Below are 16,418 nucleotides of genomic sequence, written 5' to 3' on the forward strand. Positions count from 1 at the left end.
CCCCCCCCCCCCAGCGTCGGCTCACACACATTTTTGCAGGCAATTTTGAGTGTCCTTCGTCCCTGTGGCTTTGCCCGGGAAGAACAGCCCCCCCCCCCACCCCTCTGGTTCCGGCCCGCCGCCTTCCCGGGCCTGTAAAACTCCCTCTTCAACTCCGGACTTTGGACCTGTCATGGCAAATTGACTAGCTTAGGGCCGTCAGCCTGAGCGGTTGTCTGCTGAGGGGTCTGCCTGCCCCTTCTAGGGCCTGCAGGACCCCTCTCTGGATCCCAGCAGCGCACCCCTTCCCCGACTTCCCCCGCGGCGCTGGGGTGGGGGTGGGGGTGGGGCCTGCGCCAGAGGTTCGCGGCCAAAGCTGGGCGAGAAGTGTCATTAGTCCTCCCGATTGGAGGCTTTGCCTGCGGCCCGGCCCCCCGCCCGCACCTGCGGACGAGGCCCCGCCTGCCCGCTGCGTCCGCAGGTGAGTCAAGGGGCGGCTCCGGCCCACCCACCTGCCCGGGTTCAGCCCGCCCCGGCCGGAAGCTTCCTCCTCGGACTGTGCACAGTTCCTACAGGTGGGGAGCAGAGGGGAAGACATTGGGGGGCCTGGGAGGGGGATCCCACAGATCCCTGAGGGCTCCCGGGAGCTTTCAAAGGAGCCCCAAATCAGGGTGGGGTGTGTGTGTGTCGATGGAAGAGATGTGACCTGTGGGGGTAGGGTGACAGCCTGTGGGGTGTGTGTCCTTGAGAAGAATTCTCAGGCACAGAGCGGGCAGGAAAGGAGGAGGAGCAAAATCGTAGGTCAATTTGAATACAGTTCATTTCCATTGAAAATCTTGTTTTCTGAGGACCCAGTGCCTAGTGTGGGGCCCAGAGTAGGCCCCCAGTGAGTGAATGAGTGAGCAAGCTCTCCTTTCTGACCCCCCCTTCACTCTCCAGCTCCCCCACCCGCCCTGAGCAGCGGAGCGCCGAGCTCTCTGCCCGCACCAGGGCACACGTAGCCAGCCCAGTCCTTGGCCCCAGGCGCTGCCATCTAGTAAAGGCCACTTCTGCTGGGTAGTTGACGGTGTAGGCCAGGGAAGGGGTCATCCAAGGGGGTCCTGGGACAGCCTCGTAGGCAGGTGTGGTCTGATTTGGCCTGGAGGGATGGGGAACTCAAAATACTGAGGAGGGGTGGCTGGGAAACAGGAGGGAGGGTGAGCTGGGAGGTGTGTGTGTGTAGCATGGGGGAGGGAGCTGTGGACAAGAGGACTAGTTTGGCCCGACGCCCATGTGCTGGGTTGTGGGGCCTGGAAGAACACGTGCAGGAATCTACGTGAGGCCCTGAGGGCCTGGGGAGCGCTGGAAGAATTTTTAAGAGTGAGGGAGTAATGGGGTCAAATTTGGGCTTTAGGCCCATCACCCTGGGGAATGGATTGGAGGTGCAGAAAGATGGATTAGGAGGTCATGTAGGAGTCGAGGAATAAGATGAGGGTGGCTTGGACCGGGGCAGTGGCAGTGGGGTGCAGGGAAGGGGCAGAGCCGTTCCAGAGGTATTTAGTTCCAGGAAGAACTGATGGGGCTTGGTGACAGGTTGGAGGAGAGGAGGGAGGGGTTCATGAAGATATCAGTATTAAAGAATATGGGAGGTACTCCCCTAAACTAGATGCTTCTCTCCTAGGTGCTTTCCTAGCCTGGATACTCCTCGCCTGGTACTCCTCTGATTCAGGGGCTCCACCTGCAGATAATCTGCAGCCCCAGCTGTTCCTCGGACAGGTACTTCCGGAACCCAGGTGCTCTTCCTCTAGCTACTCCTCAGATTCAGGTGTTGCTCCCCAGACATTCCTCTGATCAGGTGCTTCTCCTACTGGTATTCCCAAGCGTATCCTCCAGATACTCCCTTAATTCAGCTGCTCCTCCTCTTGCTCCTCCCTAGCCCTAGTGGTTCTTATCCAGATAAGTTCCTGATCCAGGAGATCTGCATTTGGCTGCTCCCTGAATACTGCCTCCCTCTGGGGGCAGACGGAGGTCTGTGGACAAGGGTTATGTCTGAAGAGCTGAGGGTCAAGGTGGGGTAGCAGGAGCTCCTGACTGAGGAGGAGTGGGGCCCCTGCCTGGGTAGGGCCTGGCCCTCCTCCACGTGTGGTCTCTACTTTGGTTCATTAGCTCTAAGCAATTGCTGTTGTCCAGCCCCTGGGAGCCAGAACCGTCTCTGCCCCCCTTCCCATGCTCAGTCTGCCAAGCAGTGTAGCAGACTGGGCTCTGGACCCTGGTTTCAGAGACCTGGGTTCAAGTTCTGGTACTTCGGCTGAGTCAGTTCACCCTTCTGGGCCTCAGAGAGGGGATAACGTTTATGCCCACATTATGGGGTTCTGTGAGCACATTGCCTGGTACGTGAGTCAGACATAGTGTTGAGTAAGTTCCCGCACTGATTTTTTCAGGGGCTTGCAGAGCCGGACCCCACAGCGTCCCCTTACAAATAGCCACTTTCCAGGTACTCAGCTCATTTCTCTGTTTTGCACAAGTGGTGATGGTCAATTGTCCAGCGTCCAGAGTTTGTACTGTGCCTAACGTGGCCGCAAGTCTGCCCGGGAATGTGCAGCCGCGCTCCCCGGACACCCACCTGTGTGCATATGTTCTAGGGCTCTGGCCTCCAGGGCTGCCTGGCATCTGGGGGTTTCCTTGGAGCTCAAGCTCTTCCGGCAGAAGCCGAGGCTCAGCGGCGTCTTCAGGCCCCTCCATGAGTGCGGCAAACCAAAGTGAGTGAGTGGGAAGGACCCTTTCAGTTTCCCCAGGGAACCCACCTGGGGCCCCCATCCATAACGCTGTTGCTTTCTCTGCAGCCATCGTGAGGCCCTCAGAGCTCCCAACGGCATCAGCCCTGTCCCCTGGACCGGGCACCGGGGCTCGGGCATGGCCCGTGCTGGTAGGGGTTGTGCTGGGGGCGGTGGTCGTCTCTCTCCTCATCGCGCTGGCTGCCAAATGCCACCTTTGCCGCAAATACCGAGCCAGCTACCAGCACCACCCGCTGCCCAGGACGGGGAAGGGGGTCTGCCCGGAGGTGGGCGAAGAGGATGACGGCTTCATTGAGGACAATTACATTCAGCCCGGGGCTAGCGGGCTGGGGGCCGAGGGGAGCAGGGACAACTTTTCCTTCTGAGCCCCGATCTTTGGACGCCCCCCCCCGCCCCGCATACCTGACAACTTAAAGATAGTGGACCCTACATGGGGGCCAGGAGCCTCAGGGAGAGAGGCATCTCGGGCTTCAGGGCTAACCAGGGGTAGAGCAACCCTCCCTTCCCTGACATGAGCTACTAAAGTGACAAACCTTCTCTTGCTCTGTAACCCTCAGTGGCTCCCTGCTGTTCTCAGGACAACTCCCAAGGGCTAGCCCAGCCTCTTGGTTCCCTTTCCTGCCTTTCCCAACGTCACTCCCTACCAAACGAGTTATTTGTTACTCCTCTTCTCCCACCTGGTGTTTTTCCATGCCATCTTTGCGCACACTCTCTCCTGGGTACACTGCCCTTCTGCTCTCTTGAATCCTCTATGACAGAGGGCACCCCGGGGGGCTCACTTGGTTGAGTGGCTGGCTCTTGATTTTGGCTCAGGTCATGATCTCAGGGTCCTGGGATGGAGCCCTGCATCAGGCTCCCTGCTGAGGATTTGCTCTCTCCGTCTGTCCCTCCCCCTGCTTGCACACACACTCTCTCTTTCTCTGTCTCTCAAATAAACAAATAAATCTTAAAAAAAAAATTCTCTATGGCAGTGATGAAAATCCCTGGCCAGTAGAGCCCTCTGGTCCGCCTACCTGCCAGCATCTCTGGTGTGGCGGGATGGTAACACTTTAGCTGCTGGAAACCGGTGTGCCAAGTTTCTTACTGAAATTTTTTCAATGAAGTGAATAATCTGAGTGGTTATCTGACATTTTTCACGGGTAGTAATAAATCGATTTTCATTTTAAATGAAATTAAAAAGGAGTTACTGATTTTTATTTTCCTGAACTGGGACGTGTGTGTGAAAGTGTTCCTTGTCCCTCCGAGCTGGAAGATGGGGCTCGCGCATCCCGTCCTCCAGGCCGCCTCCCGTGAGCCCTCACTCTCACCGTGCACTGAGTCCCTCTGCCCTTCTCTGGCCACGGTGGACTGTCATCTGTGTTAGAATTTGCCCGTCCCCATGGCGAGACTGGGAACTTGAAGCCACAGGCCTTGCCTCGTCCTGTGTCCTCATTCTTGTGCGCAGCAGATGCTGAATAAATATTTGTCACGTTGTTTCACTCCTGCAGGCTGAGGAGTGCGGAGGTGAAAGGTGAGGGAGGGAGTCGAATGTGGGAGAGGAAGACGAGGAGGGCTGGCTCATCTTTGCTGGTGGGGAGGTTGGGGCAAGGGAGGCAGTTTTGGGCGGGGTGTGTGTGTGCCCCCTCTTTGCCCCTTCCCCCTGGCCGCCCCCCGCCCCCCATCCCCTCTGGTAACCGTTAGTTCTCTGTAGTTAAGGATTGTTTTTTGGTCTCTCTTTTCCCCCTTTGTTCATTTGTTTCTTAAATACCACGTGTGAGGGGTCGTGTGCTACATGTCTTGTTTTGCTGAACGTCCTACGCTCTGGATCTATACTTGTCGTTGCCAAGGCAAGATTTTGTTCTTTTGTACCGCTGAATAGTAGGCTGAATAATGCTCCAGTGTGTGTGTGTGTGTGTGTGTGTGTGCGTGTGTACCACGGCTTCTCTGTCCATTCATCTGTTGACGGACGCTCGGGCTGCTTCCATAATTTGGCTACTGGAGATAATGCTGCAGGAAACACAGGGTGCATGTGTCCTTTTGAATTCTTGGGGTAGATACCCGGTGGTGTGAATGCTGGGTCATAGGCTAGTCAGATTTTTTCGGGAACCTCCATACTGTTTTCCAGAGCGGCCGCACCCGTTTGCACTCCCAGCAGCAGTGCACAGGGCTCTCCCTTTTCCCGTCCTCCGTATCCTCGTGTGGTGCTGATTTTAGCCATTCTGACAGGTGTGAGGTGATAGCGCTGTGGCTTGGATTTGCATTTCCCTGATGGTGAGTGATGTGGGGCATCTTTTCATGTGTCTGTTGCCATCTGTGTGTCTGCTTTGGAGAAATGTCTGTTCGTGTCTTCTGTGAAACCAAAAGACAACCTGCTGAGTGGGAGAAGAGATTTGCAACTGACATAGCCGATAAAGGGTTCGTATCCAAAATATCCAAAATGTATAAGGACCTTCTATGACTCAACACCAAAAAAAAAACAAAGAATCCAAGCAAGGGAGACATTTTTTTTTTAAGATTATATTCATTTATTTGACAGAGACCTCGAGAGAGGGAACACAAGCAGGGGGAGAGGGAGAAGCAGGCTCCCTGCCGAGCAGGGAGTCTGATGTGGGGCTCAATCCCAGGATGCTGGGATCACGACCTGAGCGGAAGACCACTGAGCCACCCAGGTGCCCCAGGAGGCAGTTTTAAGAAGGGAGGAAGTTAAGCTGCTTTTGGTTGCAAGCAACGGGAAGAGAATTAAAGGGGCAACTGACTCAGGAGGGCAGGGAGCAGGTGGCTCCAGCAGCCTGAGGACAAGAACGGGCTCCCCTGTCACTTGTGGGCGTTAATGAGACTCCATGCCTGGGACCCCGAGTTCCTGATTTCAAGTTCCAAGTACTCAGGTGACAGAATTTTATCAGCCCAGTTTGGGTCAAGGATCTACGCTAGTACAACCAGCTATGAATGGCGGCAGGCTCCTGTGCAAATGTGATTTTGGGAGCCTGCCTATTTGTTCCAGGTCATTCCCAGACAAGGGGAAGTCATCATGAACCAGGTGGCCGCCCCGCATATGCCCTTGGATGCAGTGCTAGCCTTTGAGGGAAGAGCCGGCACAGAAGGAAGGTGAGGGCAGATCGGACACAGGGAGGAGCTTGAGAAAAAGGCAGGGCAAGGAGGGCTGCGTGTAGGGTCGAGGGGTCCCCTAGGCAGTGATGAAGCGGAAGGGTGGACCAGATTAGCTAGGACTTTGGTGCCAAGATAGCTTGCATTTCAGGATGAGAGCAGCTGGGGCTCATCTGTGGACTTCTTTGGTCAGGGAGTGATGTCATCATGATGGAAAAGTCATTCGGATGCTGTGCCAATGCGTCGGAAGGGAGACGCAGGGGGAGGTGATAAGACCTGCCTAAGGTGTGGCAGGGAATGGAGAGATTCCAGAGACACAAGAGAGGCGGGGTTGGTGGGCTTGCTGCTGACGGATGTGGGGAGTAGGAAGGAGGCAACGAAGTCACCTTGGTTTCTGGTTGGGTGGCTGGGCCCCCTGGGGAGGGGCTGGCTTTGAGGGAACAAGGATTCAATATTTGATGTGCAATTTCCGGGGGGGTGCCCGGGGACAGCTGGATTCACCTGGGAGAAGTCTGGTCTGCAGGTGTGGGTTTGGGACTAGTCTGCAATGGGGTCACTGAGACCCAGGAGTGAATAAGTTCAGGGGCCCGGGTGGAGTTGGGGAGGTACAGGGGCCCTACTAGGCGGACACTGACATCTAAGGGCTTGTCAGTAGAGGAGGATGTGGTGGGGAGCCCAGGGCACGTGTCCCCAACCTCAGCTGTTGATCCTGCATCCAGAGACAGTCTGACCCTTGCAGGCCTGGAAAGTCCCTGTGTCTAAGATAGCAGCATAGGCTGTCCCAGTCCAAGACCTTGAGAAGGACCTTGGGTAGCAGAACTCAGGGGCTGAGGGTGTGTCCTGAACAAGGGAAGAGCTGCTGGAAACACAGCTGGGCCTGTTCCCTGCCCTTATGCTCCCTCAGTGGCTACCTGGAGGGGCTGTCCTGTGGCGCTCTGGGCCGGAGAGCACCTTGGCTGTCCCCGTTGTCACATATTCTTTGGGACCTGAGTCAGAACCTCGGAGGGACCCAGGGAAGATAAGGGCTTGTTTTTCCTGAGCCCAGCACCCAGCAAAGGCCAGCAGGGCCAGCTTCCTCCCGGGATCTGCTGTGGGTGTTACGCCTGGCTGAGCAGGCCCCTAGGGTTGTAGGAACCTTGGACCCTGTCCTGAGAGGCTTTCCTGGATTCCTCAGAGCAGTGGGGTCCACTGTGCTCGGCATGCTTGGCCCCGTGCACAAAGAGGGAGCAGGATTTGGGTTCGTGGGTTCAAAGGCCCAGGGATGCTAGAACCGTGGGGGCCTGGGACTCAGTCAGACCTCTCTCTGTCCTCCCTCCTCTGGCTTCAGGCCCTGGCCCCAGCCTGCCTCTGCCCCCAGCCCTCTGTACTCTGTCCCGTAGAATCCAGCAAGTATTAGCCCTATCGGCACCCTCAGGGCTAGCTCCCCGCAGCAGGTGGGCAATCTTCATCCTGAAGGGGAACTTTGCCAAGCCTCCTTCCTCCTCAGTCACTCTGGCTAGAGATTTGCATGTGTCTGTTTTCCAGAACTCAGGTCAGAAGATCTGGGGCGCCTGGGTGGCTCGGTTGGTTGGGCATCTGACTCTTTGATTTTGGCTCAGGTCATGATCTCAGGGTTGTGAGACTGAGCCCCACCCAGGCTTGGTGCTCAGTGTGGAGTGTGCTGAACATTCTTCCCCCTCCTGCTCCCCCTACCCCCATCCCCCCGTTCACGTGTGTGCGCACACGCACACACACACTTTCTCTCTAATAAATAAGTTAATTAAAAAAATCTTTTCTTTAAAAGATTTTATTTATTTATTTGAGAGGGAGAGAGCGCAAGCAGGGGGAGGGGCAGGCAGAGGGAGAGGGAGAAGAAGACTCCCTGCTGAGCGGGCAGCCGGATGCGGGGCTCGATCCCAGGACCCTGGGATCATGACCTGAGCCAAAGGCAGATGCTTAACTGACTGAGCCCCCCCAGGTGCCGCATAAATAAAATCTTAAGAAAAAAAAAAAAAAAGAAAAGAAAGTCCGGTGAGGACAGCAGAGGGCTTGAATGAGAACCTCTGATACTGTAGGGCATAATAACAGGAAGAACCACTGCCCTGCCGGGCGGCACCCCCATTTTACAGACTGAGAAGTTGAGGCACAAACCAGTTACTAGTGCAACTGGCCCGCTTCACCCCGCAGCAGCGCCGCGACCGCACCCCAGAGGACCGACGAAACAGATCTAGAGAGGGAACGTCTTGGCACTTGGACTTGCTCCCGCCTGGCCGGGCTGGCGGCCCCCTCCCGAGTGAACGGGAGCCAAGAAGTTTCAGGGCACCAGCTCCAGGTTTGCGAGGGCAGGCGTGAGGGTAGACGTGGTCTGCCCCGACCCACGCCCAGGGGTGACTTCCATGGCCACGCCCAGAGGAGCCTCACAGGTCCCGGGGAACAGTTGAGAAGGCGCCCCATCCGCGTGCGCAAAGCTGAGCGTGAGGGGCGTGTGTTGGTCCCTTGAGGCCTGGAGGAAGCTTCTCTAGACACCGGAGTGTCCCCAGAAGGCCCGAGGTCTCATGTGGGCTGTAACTGGATATGACCACTCCGATCACCCAGATTGGAACAGATCGTCAGTTTCTGGAACATGTTCTTGCAGGATCTGGGTGCCCAGGTGACGCGGCCGAGAACCTGGAATGTGACTATTGAGCCCAGGAGGAGCCTGTGGCAAGTGCCTCTGTCTAGCTCCCCTACTGCCACTGTCCCTCCGTCAGTCCCTTCTTAGCTTTGCTTTTTACCCAATACCGGCTTGGATTTCACGGTCCATTGGGTCACCCTTTCGCTCCCGTCCGCCTTCCCTGCCCCATCGTCTCACCATTACACATTCCAGGTGGGGCTCCGCCCGAGGCCTGCCTCGCGGCCTCTGTGCGCTGTTGAGAAGAGCCCGGCGTCGACCCAGCCCTTGCCTCTGTTAATGCCTGCTCTCCAGCCCCCCGGGGGCTCCCCAGGCTTCTGGCCATCTTGCTGTTTCCTCGGCTCGACTCCCCTCTCCTCCACAGCCCTCTTTAGAAGGGCCTCCGCATCACAGAGAGCAGAGCTGCTGGCCAGGGCCTCCCTCCACTTCCTGCTCCAAACTTTCTTGGAGAATGCTCTGCGTTCCTTCTTCTCCGCTATCAAAGTGGCCTCGTGAGCCCAAGGCCTCCGTTGCGTGCCCTGGAGCCACCCTCCCTGCCTCTCCACTCAGGGCCTTTAAGAACAGCCTCTTCGCCTTCAGTCTCACACCTCTCGTTCTGTCAACCTTCTATCACCCATCACATCTCCCCCACCTTAAAAAGCTCCTCGGTCACAAAGACAGGTTGGTCCCGCCCTCGGAACGTCCATCCAGTCCGCTGTGTTTCACTCTGTCCTAACAGCCACCCTTTTGTCTGGGCCACCCTCATCTCGCATCTGGAGATGGCATTCATCCACCAAAGGGTTCCCCTGTCCCTATTTTTGTCCCTCCCAGTGAATTCTCTGTGCTGCAGGCAGAATGACTGGCCTAAAGCACAATTCTGACCAGCCTGTTCCTCTGCGGAGAATCCTTCACTGGCTTCCTCTTCACCTTAAGAAACGGGACCACCTGCAAGGGAGCCTCCCCCCCCCCCCCCCCCCCCCCCCCCCCCGGCCCCGGGCTCCTCCCTGGCTGTGCCCCCTGCCTCTTGCCAGTGAATCTCCAGGTGCGGCCACACAAACCCTCTGTGTTTCCTTGAAGGAGCCAAGTTCCCTGGTCTCTGGACCCTGCTTCTGCTCTTCCTTCTTTCTGGGATAGTCCTTCTGCCCCACCTCTCTAGCTTGGCCAGCTGCTTCTCATCCCTCAGGGGCCCGTGGAAATGGCACTTCTGGGACTGATTCTTTTTCTCCTAAAGCCAATTCCTGGCTCTACCCCACAGCCAGCCGGTCCCAAATCCAGCTCTGGCCAGAGTACTTCCCTCATTGTCCTGAGGACAAAGTCCAAATTCTTCAGCTGGGGTGACAAGGCCGTTCTGCAGAGGGGAGTAAAGGTGGACAGGGCTCTCGTTTTCTCGTGACAGGGAGGCCAAGCCTGGGGGGTGCTGCTGGGGGATGTTGCTGGGGTGTGAAGGTCGTGGAGGGAACTTGGGGGCCACTGTGGAAACAGGAGCTGACCAGGGAAGCACAGTGTCACCGAGGAGTGGAATTGCAGACCAGCTGAGATGGGCGATGAGGAATTCATGGTGACACCAGGCTGCCTGGCCGTGCGGCTTTCTCTGGTAACCGCTCACCATGAGGCAGACGGGTCGATTCATCCAAGGAGGGGGACTTGCTGGGACAGTGGGACCGAAGGGCAGGGGGCTGAGCAGGTGTGGACTCTGTCAAGGAGCGTCAAGGAGTGGATCAAGGAATCTTACCCAGAAGGGAGACGGAGACAGGAGGGGCCCGTGGATGGCTGTTTGCAGTGTGGACCGGGATGGGATTTAGTGAGATGCTCTGAGCAAGCAAGCCGGAGCTGGGAGGTTGCGGGAAGTCAGCTTCAGCCATCGCAGAGGTGGAAGCGTTTCCGCCCTGCCTGCGGCTCGCCCAGCGCCTGCCCTGACCCTCGTGAGAGCTGGGTGTGGAGGCGCTGCTCCCACTGCCCTTTGGAACGGCCCTCTGGGGCAAGGGCCATGTTCTTCCTCTGGCGTCCTTCCCGGGAGGGCTCAGCAAAGGCCTTGTCTGCGGTGCTGCTTATTCAGACATCTGTGCCGTGGAACCATCCCCTCCCCTTTCTCTAGGCCCGCGTTTCTGTTTTCCTTTAGTGTTTTGTTTTTTGGGTTTTTGTTTTGTTTTGTTTTTTTTGAAGCATTTTATTTGTTTGTTTTTCTCAAATAAACCTTCTGCCCCTTGTTTGGGTTTTTCGAAGTAATCTCTAGGCTCAACATGGGGCTCAAACTCACGACCCCAAGATCAAGAGTCGTGGGGTCCACTAACTGAGCCAGCCAGGCACCCTTCCTTTAGTTTTTTCAAAAAGAAATATCATGAGAGAGTCTAACCCTGTCTCAGCTGAAAAGAAACAGGACTTCTCCCCATATTACAGGATGGAGAGGCAGTCTGTGGTCCTCTGACGGCCCTGGGGTTGTTGAGAACGGGAGCCCCAGAAGAGTAAGAATTCGGAGGCAGAAAGATTCCGGGCCCATAGTGGACAGTGGCCTAAGTGCCTGACCCGTCCCTATTCTGGGGAGGTCTCTCCCTGATCCTTGCAGACACATTGCCATCCGACCAGGCTGAGTCCTTCATCCATCCAGTAAAGCCCCTACTAAGTGTCAGGCCCACCTTGGGAACGAGGGATATGCCGATGAGCAATACCCCGATCCTGACGGAGGAGATAGGCTCACAGGGAAGGAACTGCGGATGAGGCCTGCAGTGGTGGGGCCAGGCATAGAAAATGGGCAGGTCTCGAAGGGTATGAAGGCAAGGAGGAGAGCGACACAAAGCCTGGGAGAAGTGAGAGAATGTGGGGAGGTCACAACAGCTCCGCGTGGCTGGCTCATGGGCAGCTCTGAGGTGCGAGGGAGGCCAACTCATGTCAGGGAGGCTGCACGTTAGTCTGTGTGCCGTGGGGGATCGGGGAAGGACTTGAACGTACGTCTGTTTTAGGATAGCACTGGGTTGCCTCCTGGAGCTTCCCGGGTATGGTCTGAAACTGGCCCTCCTCGTTCGTGGAGGGCAGGAAGAGACCAGAGACAGAGACGGGCCACTCCGGATTGGTGGCTGGCGGGTGTAACGGGCAAGGGAAACTACTTATGAGGCTTTGTTTTTGGGGTGGCCACAAGACAAGAGAGCTCGGCACCTGCCTGTCAGGCCTTACAAGGCGTTCCCTGGGTTCAGTCTCGTGTGCCATCTAGCTGGTCTCGCCACGGCACCACTGTCTCAAGGCCGTATCCTTGGGGTAGCTTCTAGGAGCCGGAAAGGCAGTGGGACACACATTTCAAGGACAGGAGAAGGGGGAGAAGGGGTGAGGAGCCTCCCATCACCTGGGTCCAGCTCATGGGTCAACTGGCTGTCATGTTCCCCCAACCGCATCACCTCCCCTAAAAGTCACTGTGGCTCAAGTGTGTGTGTTGGGTTGGGAGGGAGATGGACTGAAGGAGAAAAGAGCAAGAGTAGGGAGCCCTGAGCGGAGGCCGCACAGATCAGGCAGAGGTGGGGGGGGGTGCTGGGAGCGAGCCTGGAGGGCTGAGCACCCCCGGCCACGTGTGGGGGAGTCCACAGGGGGTGATGTGGTCACTGGACACTGGATAGGGAGTGAGGGTGCTGTCTGGGGCCACTCCGAGCTTTCTAACCTGGGTGCCGGTGAAGGCTACAGCCCGCAGGTGAGATGAGGACTTGGCTCAGGGTGAGGATGAAGGGGACCAGATGTTGAGTATGTGGGGTCTGAGATGCCGTAGTTCCCGGATAGAGGTTCTGCTGTCCCGGTGCTCCGGGCATGGCCTCTGGTTTCTGCTCACCTGGCTCCCTCCTCGGCTGGCAGCACCCTTCCCTCATCCATCAGCTGAGCGTTTTCTCCAGGAGGGCCCCTAGATCTTGGCCCCTGAAAGCAGGTTTCTCCCGTCAGAGCCCTTGTAGCTCTACGCGTAACGCCCCCTGGAGGCCTGTCTGGTGTCCCTGCGTCTCTTGGTGCCCTGGCGGGGCTGTGGGGCATCCGACCAGGAGAAGCAGGAGTGATGAAACTGATGTCGCTCCTGGCGCTCTCCTGTGGTTGGGGGGTGGGGGTGGGGGTCCTTTCCACCCGGGAAGTTCTGCTCCATAGAAGGGTGTCCCTTCCAGGGCTGACCCCAAGCAGGAAGTGACTCTTACAGCCCAGGGGGGGGTTTCCAACAGCCCTCCCGTGCTTGGGGGGTGGGCGGCGGTGGGGTGCAGAGGCAGGCCAGCCACTGCAGCAACTACATGGTCCGAGGTGTTCCGGTGCTAGAGGCGGGGTAGGGAGCTGCCGCCTCCAGGGAAACCAGCTGATGAAACCGCAGTGCTCCAGGCTTTACCTTGAACCGGCGTAGGAGCAAATGTGAAGGGCTCGGGCCACACTCCTCCCTGCCCGCCCTGGACCAGAAACCCACCACCTTCCCGAAGGGAAGCGTCCCTGCACCCCCTCTTGCCTCCATGGTACCTATGAGGAGAAACCACAGGCCTCCCCGGGGACCAGGCACCTTTTGTCAGCTTGAGAGTTCCCTGTAGAAGGAGCAGTTGTTGGGGAGGGTGCGGGGAGGGGGAAGGAAGGTCTCTAGGTGAGATGGCGAGGGACAATCACGATGATAGTGGCCATCACTTTTATTGCACACCTGCCACATGCCCGGTCCTTCCATACACGATGGCATGTAGTCCTCACGATCGATGTCCATGACCATGACTGTGACTCCCCGGAAACTGAGGCTCAGAGAGATTAAGTCACTTGCCCCAGGCCCCCAGCTGGTGAGTGGTACACTGGGGATTCCAGTCCAGTCCTGGCACATCGTGGAGCCCGTGCTCTTCCCACTTTGTCACCAGCTACTCTCCTCAGTGAAGAGTCACTGGGATGGTCTCAGGCCTAGGCAGGTCATAGTCACTCCTGGGAAATCCCTGACAGGTGTTACAAGGCAGGTCGGATTTGAGGGGTGTTGGCAATAGGGGCCAAGAATCTTCAGGGACCCCATGGAGAGACAGGCAGACTCGGACAGTTCCATGGTCACAAAGCCCCGGTTCTGAGGACACGTGGGCTCTTCAGCGCAGGTCACACAACCCCACGGAGGGTTGGACAGTCCCGGGGAGACATACACACTCACACACACTGCCCCTGCATGTGTCCGTGCAAGCACACACCCACTCACACACGCTCACACCCTGGCACAGCTCTGTGGCTGCTGAGGCAGGTGGTGGAAAGGGGACCTCGGGCTTGGTCAGATGAGGCTGGCGATGCTCGATGTGGTCTCGTGACGCTGGCCGGCCGACAGCTGTCCCGAGACACTGAAGATGCTGCCGTGGCCACTGTGGTCACTGTGGGTGGAGGAGGCGGGCGCATGGAGAGGGGGGCAGTGTCCACTCACGCCCACCTGATACAGGAGCAAGCCCAGCAGCAAAAGCGAGCCCGAGGCGGCCAGGCCGATGCCCACGGACAGCATGGCAGCCAGTGGCCGGGCAGGGGCAGGGGCGGCAGCCAGCCCGGCCAGAGTCAGGCCGGTGACCAGCACCACCAGGCCGCTGAGCAGCACCACGAGCGCGTCGGCCCCTCCTCCGCTCCGCAGCAGGGCCACGTGGTGGGGCTGGCGGACGCAGTTCATGTCCTGCACGGCCGAGCTCATCAGCTGCTTGACCAGGACCAGCAGCGCCAGCAGGCAGAGCACGGTGCCCGTCGCCAGCCGCCACTCGCCCGAGCGGCTGCTGGTGGAGGACAGCAGTGCCACGCCACCCGCCCCACAGCCTGCCACGAGGACCACGGCCACGGCGAAGCAGAGCGCCGAGCGCCGCGGCTGCTGGGACCACCACAGCTCTACCTGCTCTGCCAGCATGTCTGGGGGCAGCCCCCGGCCCGGTGGGGCTGGAGCCTCTCCTTCAGACATGGCGGGGGGCAGGGCAGAGGGTGCCGTCGGGGGCTAGAGGGTGCGGGTCATGGCCTAGAGCCCCTACCACCTGCTTGGCAGCTAGAGGCCCAGAGTCCCGTTCCTCTCCCAGTCCAGGGTGTGGTCACCATCACCTGCAGGGGGATCACACTTGTTACCTCCCCAGCCCCACTCGCCCTTTACGGTCTCTCCTGGGAGCCTTGGGGAGGATCCCTGGGAATCTTCCCCAGTGTCCCCCGATGGCCCCCTCCCCAGCACTGTTACTTGGGAATGCCTCTCCAAGGACCCCAGGAGAGTTCCCCCACATAACGCATCCCCCACCCCTCCAGGAAAGCCCCTGGCCCAGCCCCTGACCTCTCTGGCTCTCTCAGTTGCCTGTCCCATCCCGGCTGCCGAAGGAGCTGGTGCCACAGTGGATGATGGGACCAAGAGCAGAGATAAAGCCTCATTCAGGATCCGACTCACATGGCCTCAGCTGTCACCGCTGGCTCCTGGGGGAAGGGTTGTGGGGAGGGAGGGGGCTTATGGCTTAACCCTTCTGGAACCAGCAGCCTGACCCTGAACCTTCTCCCTTGGGACTGTGGCTCCTTCTCTAGGGGTCAGGATCTAATCCCTAAGTGTCTCCTTCACCAACATCTCATCTGACTTCCTATCCACAGCTGCTGGTGCCCCAATCCCTCTCTCCCCCAAACCTGGGTCTCCCTCCTAAGCTCCAGACCTATAGGCCAATTGTCACCTTCATGTTCCTTGGTCATCTCTGATGCAACACGTCCCGACCCAAGCTCGTCATCTTAGCCCAGACCTCCTCCTCCTCTCATGTTCCTTACTTCCTTGTGAAGTGCACGTCCCAGGGAGGCCACCTGTAAACCTCTCTCCACACAGTCCCTGCTTCCATCCCCACGTCTCCTGCCTCATCACTGCCCCCACGCCCCTCTTCCTACCTCCTACCTTTCTCCGTTCTCCCTCTCACCAACGCCCCCCATGCCATCCTCCTCCACGATTTCTCTAAAGTGGAGCAAAGGGAGGAGGGCTCTGTCCTTGAGCCCCAGCTGCCGTCCTTACCAGCCACGGGACTCAGGGGAAGGACCTGACAGTGGTTACTAGTTTAACATTTAACCTTCCTCTAGAGGCCAGCCAACATGACTCAAACTGGGCAAAATAAAGCAGCCATGGTCCCTGCCCTTAAGCAGCCCCGGCTGACAGCAGGCGCACATATGTGATAAATGCCCGGTGTGGGTGAGTCAGAAGAGGGGCCTAGGGGAGGGTCAGAGAAGCCCCAGATGAGTTCACCTCTTAGAGCCTCAGTCTTCCTATTAGAAAAGTGAGGACAATAATATTTATCTTGAAGGATGGGGGCGAGTCATTTGACGTCTCCACTTTAAAATTCCAGTGGGAATTCTAAGCCTGCATGAATGCCCAAAGAACGCTATTTTGAATAAAGGAATACAGTGTTCTCCCCTCCAATGCAGGATAGGACTCCTGCTTTATACATAGGATGCAGGTCATGGGTCGTTCCTGACCTTGGCCCTCCACAGGTTATACCCCTGATGCACCTGTCTTTCACAACCCCTCTGCCGGGGCAACCTGGCACACAAGCCAGAGGAGCAGGTGCAGATGCCCCCAAGGGAGGTGGGGGAGGGGCCTTAGGAGGGGACCTGGAGTCAATCCCAGCATTCCTCAGGGCTGTGACTTCACTGGTCCGAAAGTGCTTGCACAGGTGTGCTGGGACAGTGGGGCCAGGCTGGGGGTGGGGTGGAGGTTCTCAGGCATAGCCAGTGGGAGAAAGTGGGGGCGGTGGGGGTCGGGGGACCATGGGGCACTCACAAGAAGCTTGGAAGTGCTGGATCCGATCAGAGCAGGCAAGGCCAGGCAGGTGGGGCACTCTAGCTCCGGTTCCGGGGAGGCGCTTCACCTGCCTAACCTGCGTCCAGGTAAGCCCTGGGGGTGTGCGTGGGGGAGGGGGATCAACAGGTGTTTCCTAGGCAGGCCTTGAGCGGATTGGCTGACGTGGCACAGCTCCTTCTGCTGGGCTGAGGCATTCTTGGGAAGGGAGGGGCTTCTA

General features: G+C 58.0%; 2 protein-coding genes across 2 annotated transcripts in view; one reads left to right on the forward strand and one right to left on the reverse strand.

The window, feature by feature from the left end:
* CUNH1orf210 (chromosome unknown C1orf210 homolog) overlaps positions 1 to 3,118 on the forward strand; it is a 9,712-nt gene extending 6,594 nt beyond the window's left edge. The window contains exons 2-3 of the mRNA XM_040626607.1: positions 1,895 to 1,986; positions 2,802 to 3,118. Coding sequence (XP_040482541.1) covers positions 1,895 to 1,986; positions 2,802 to 3,118 — 409 coding nt within the window. The remainder of the gene's footprint in view (positions 1 to 1,894; positions 1,987 to 2,801) is intronic.
* A 10,578-nt stretch (positions 3,119 to 13,696) lies between these two features.
* Positions 13,697 to 14,356, reverse strand: TMEM125 (transmembrane protein 125). Its single transcript, XM_040626697.1, has one exon. The coding sequence runs from the start codon at positions 14,354 to 14,356 to the stop codon at positions 13,697 to 13,699; it is 660 nt and encodes a 219-aa protein (XP_040482631.1).
* Positions 14,357 to 16,418: the final 2,062 nt, after the last annotated feature.

This window comes from Ursus maritimus, unplaced genomic scaffold (genome assembly GCF_017311325.1).
Source record: "Ursus maritimus isolate PB19 unplaced genomic scaffold, ASM1731132v1 scaffold_12, whole genome shotgun sequence".
In the NCBI taxonomy this organism is placed as follows: domain Eukaryota; kingdom Metazoa; phylum Chordata; class Mammalia; order Carnivora; family Ursidae; genus Ursus; species Ursus maritimus.

What these genes read in the sequence shown, in the direction of transcription:
- TMEM125 (XM_040626697.1), bottom strand. Translation starts at nt 14,356, where the DNA reads ATGTCTGAAGGAGAGGCTCCAGCCCCACCGGGCCGGGGGCTGCCCCCA.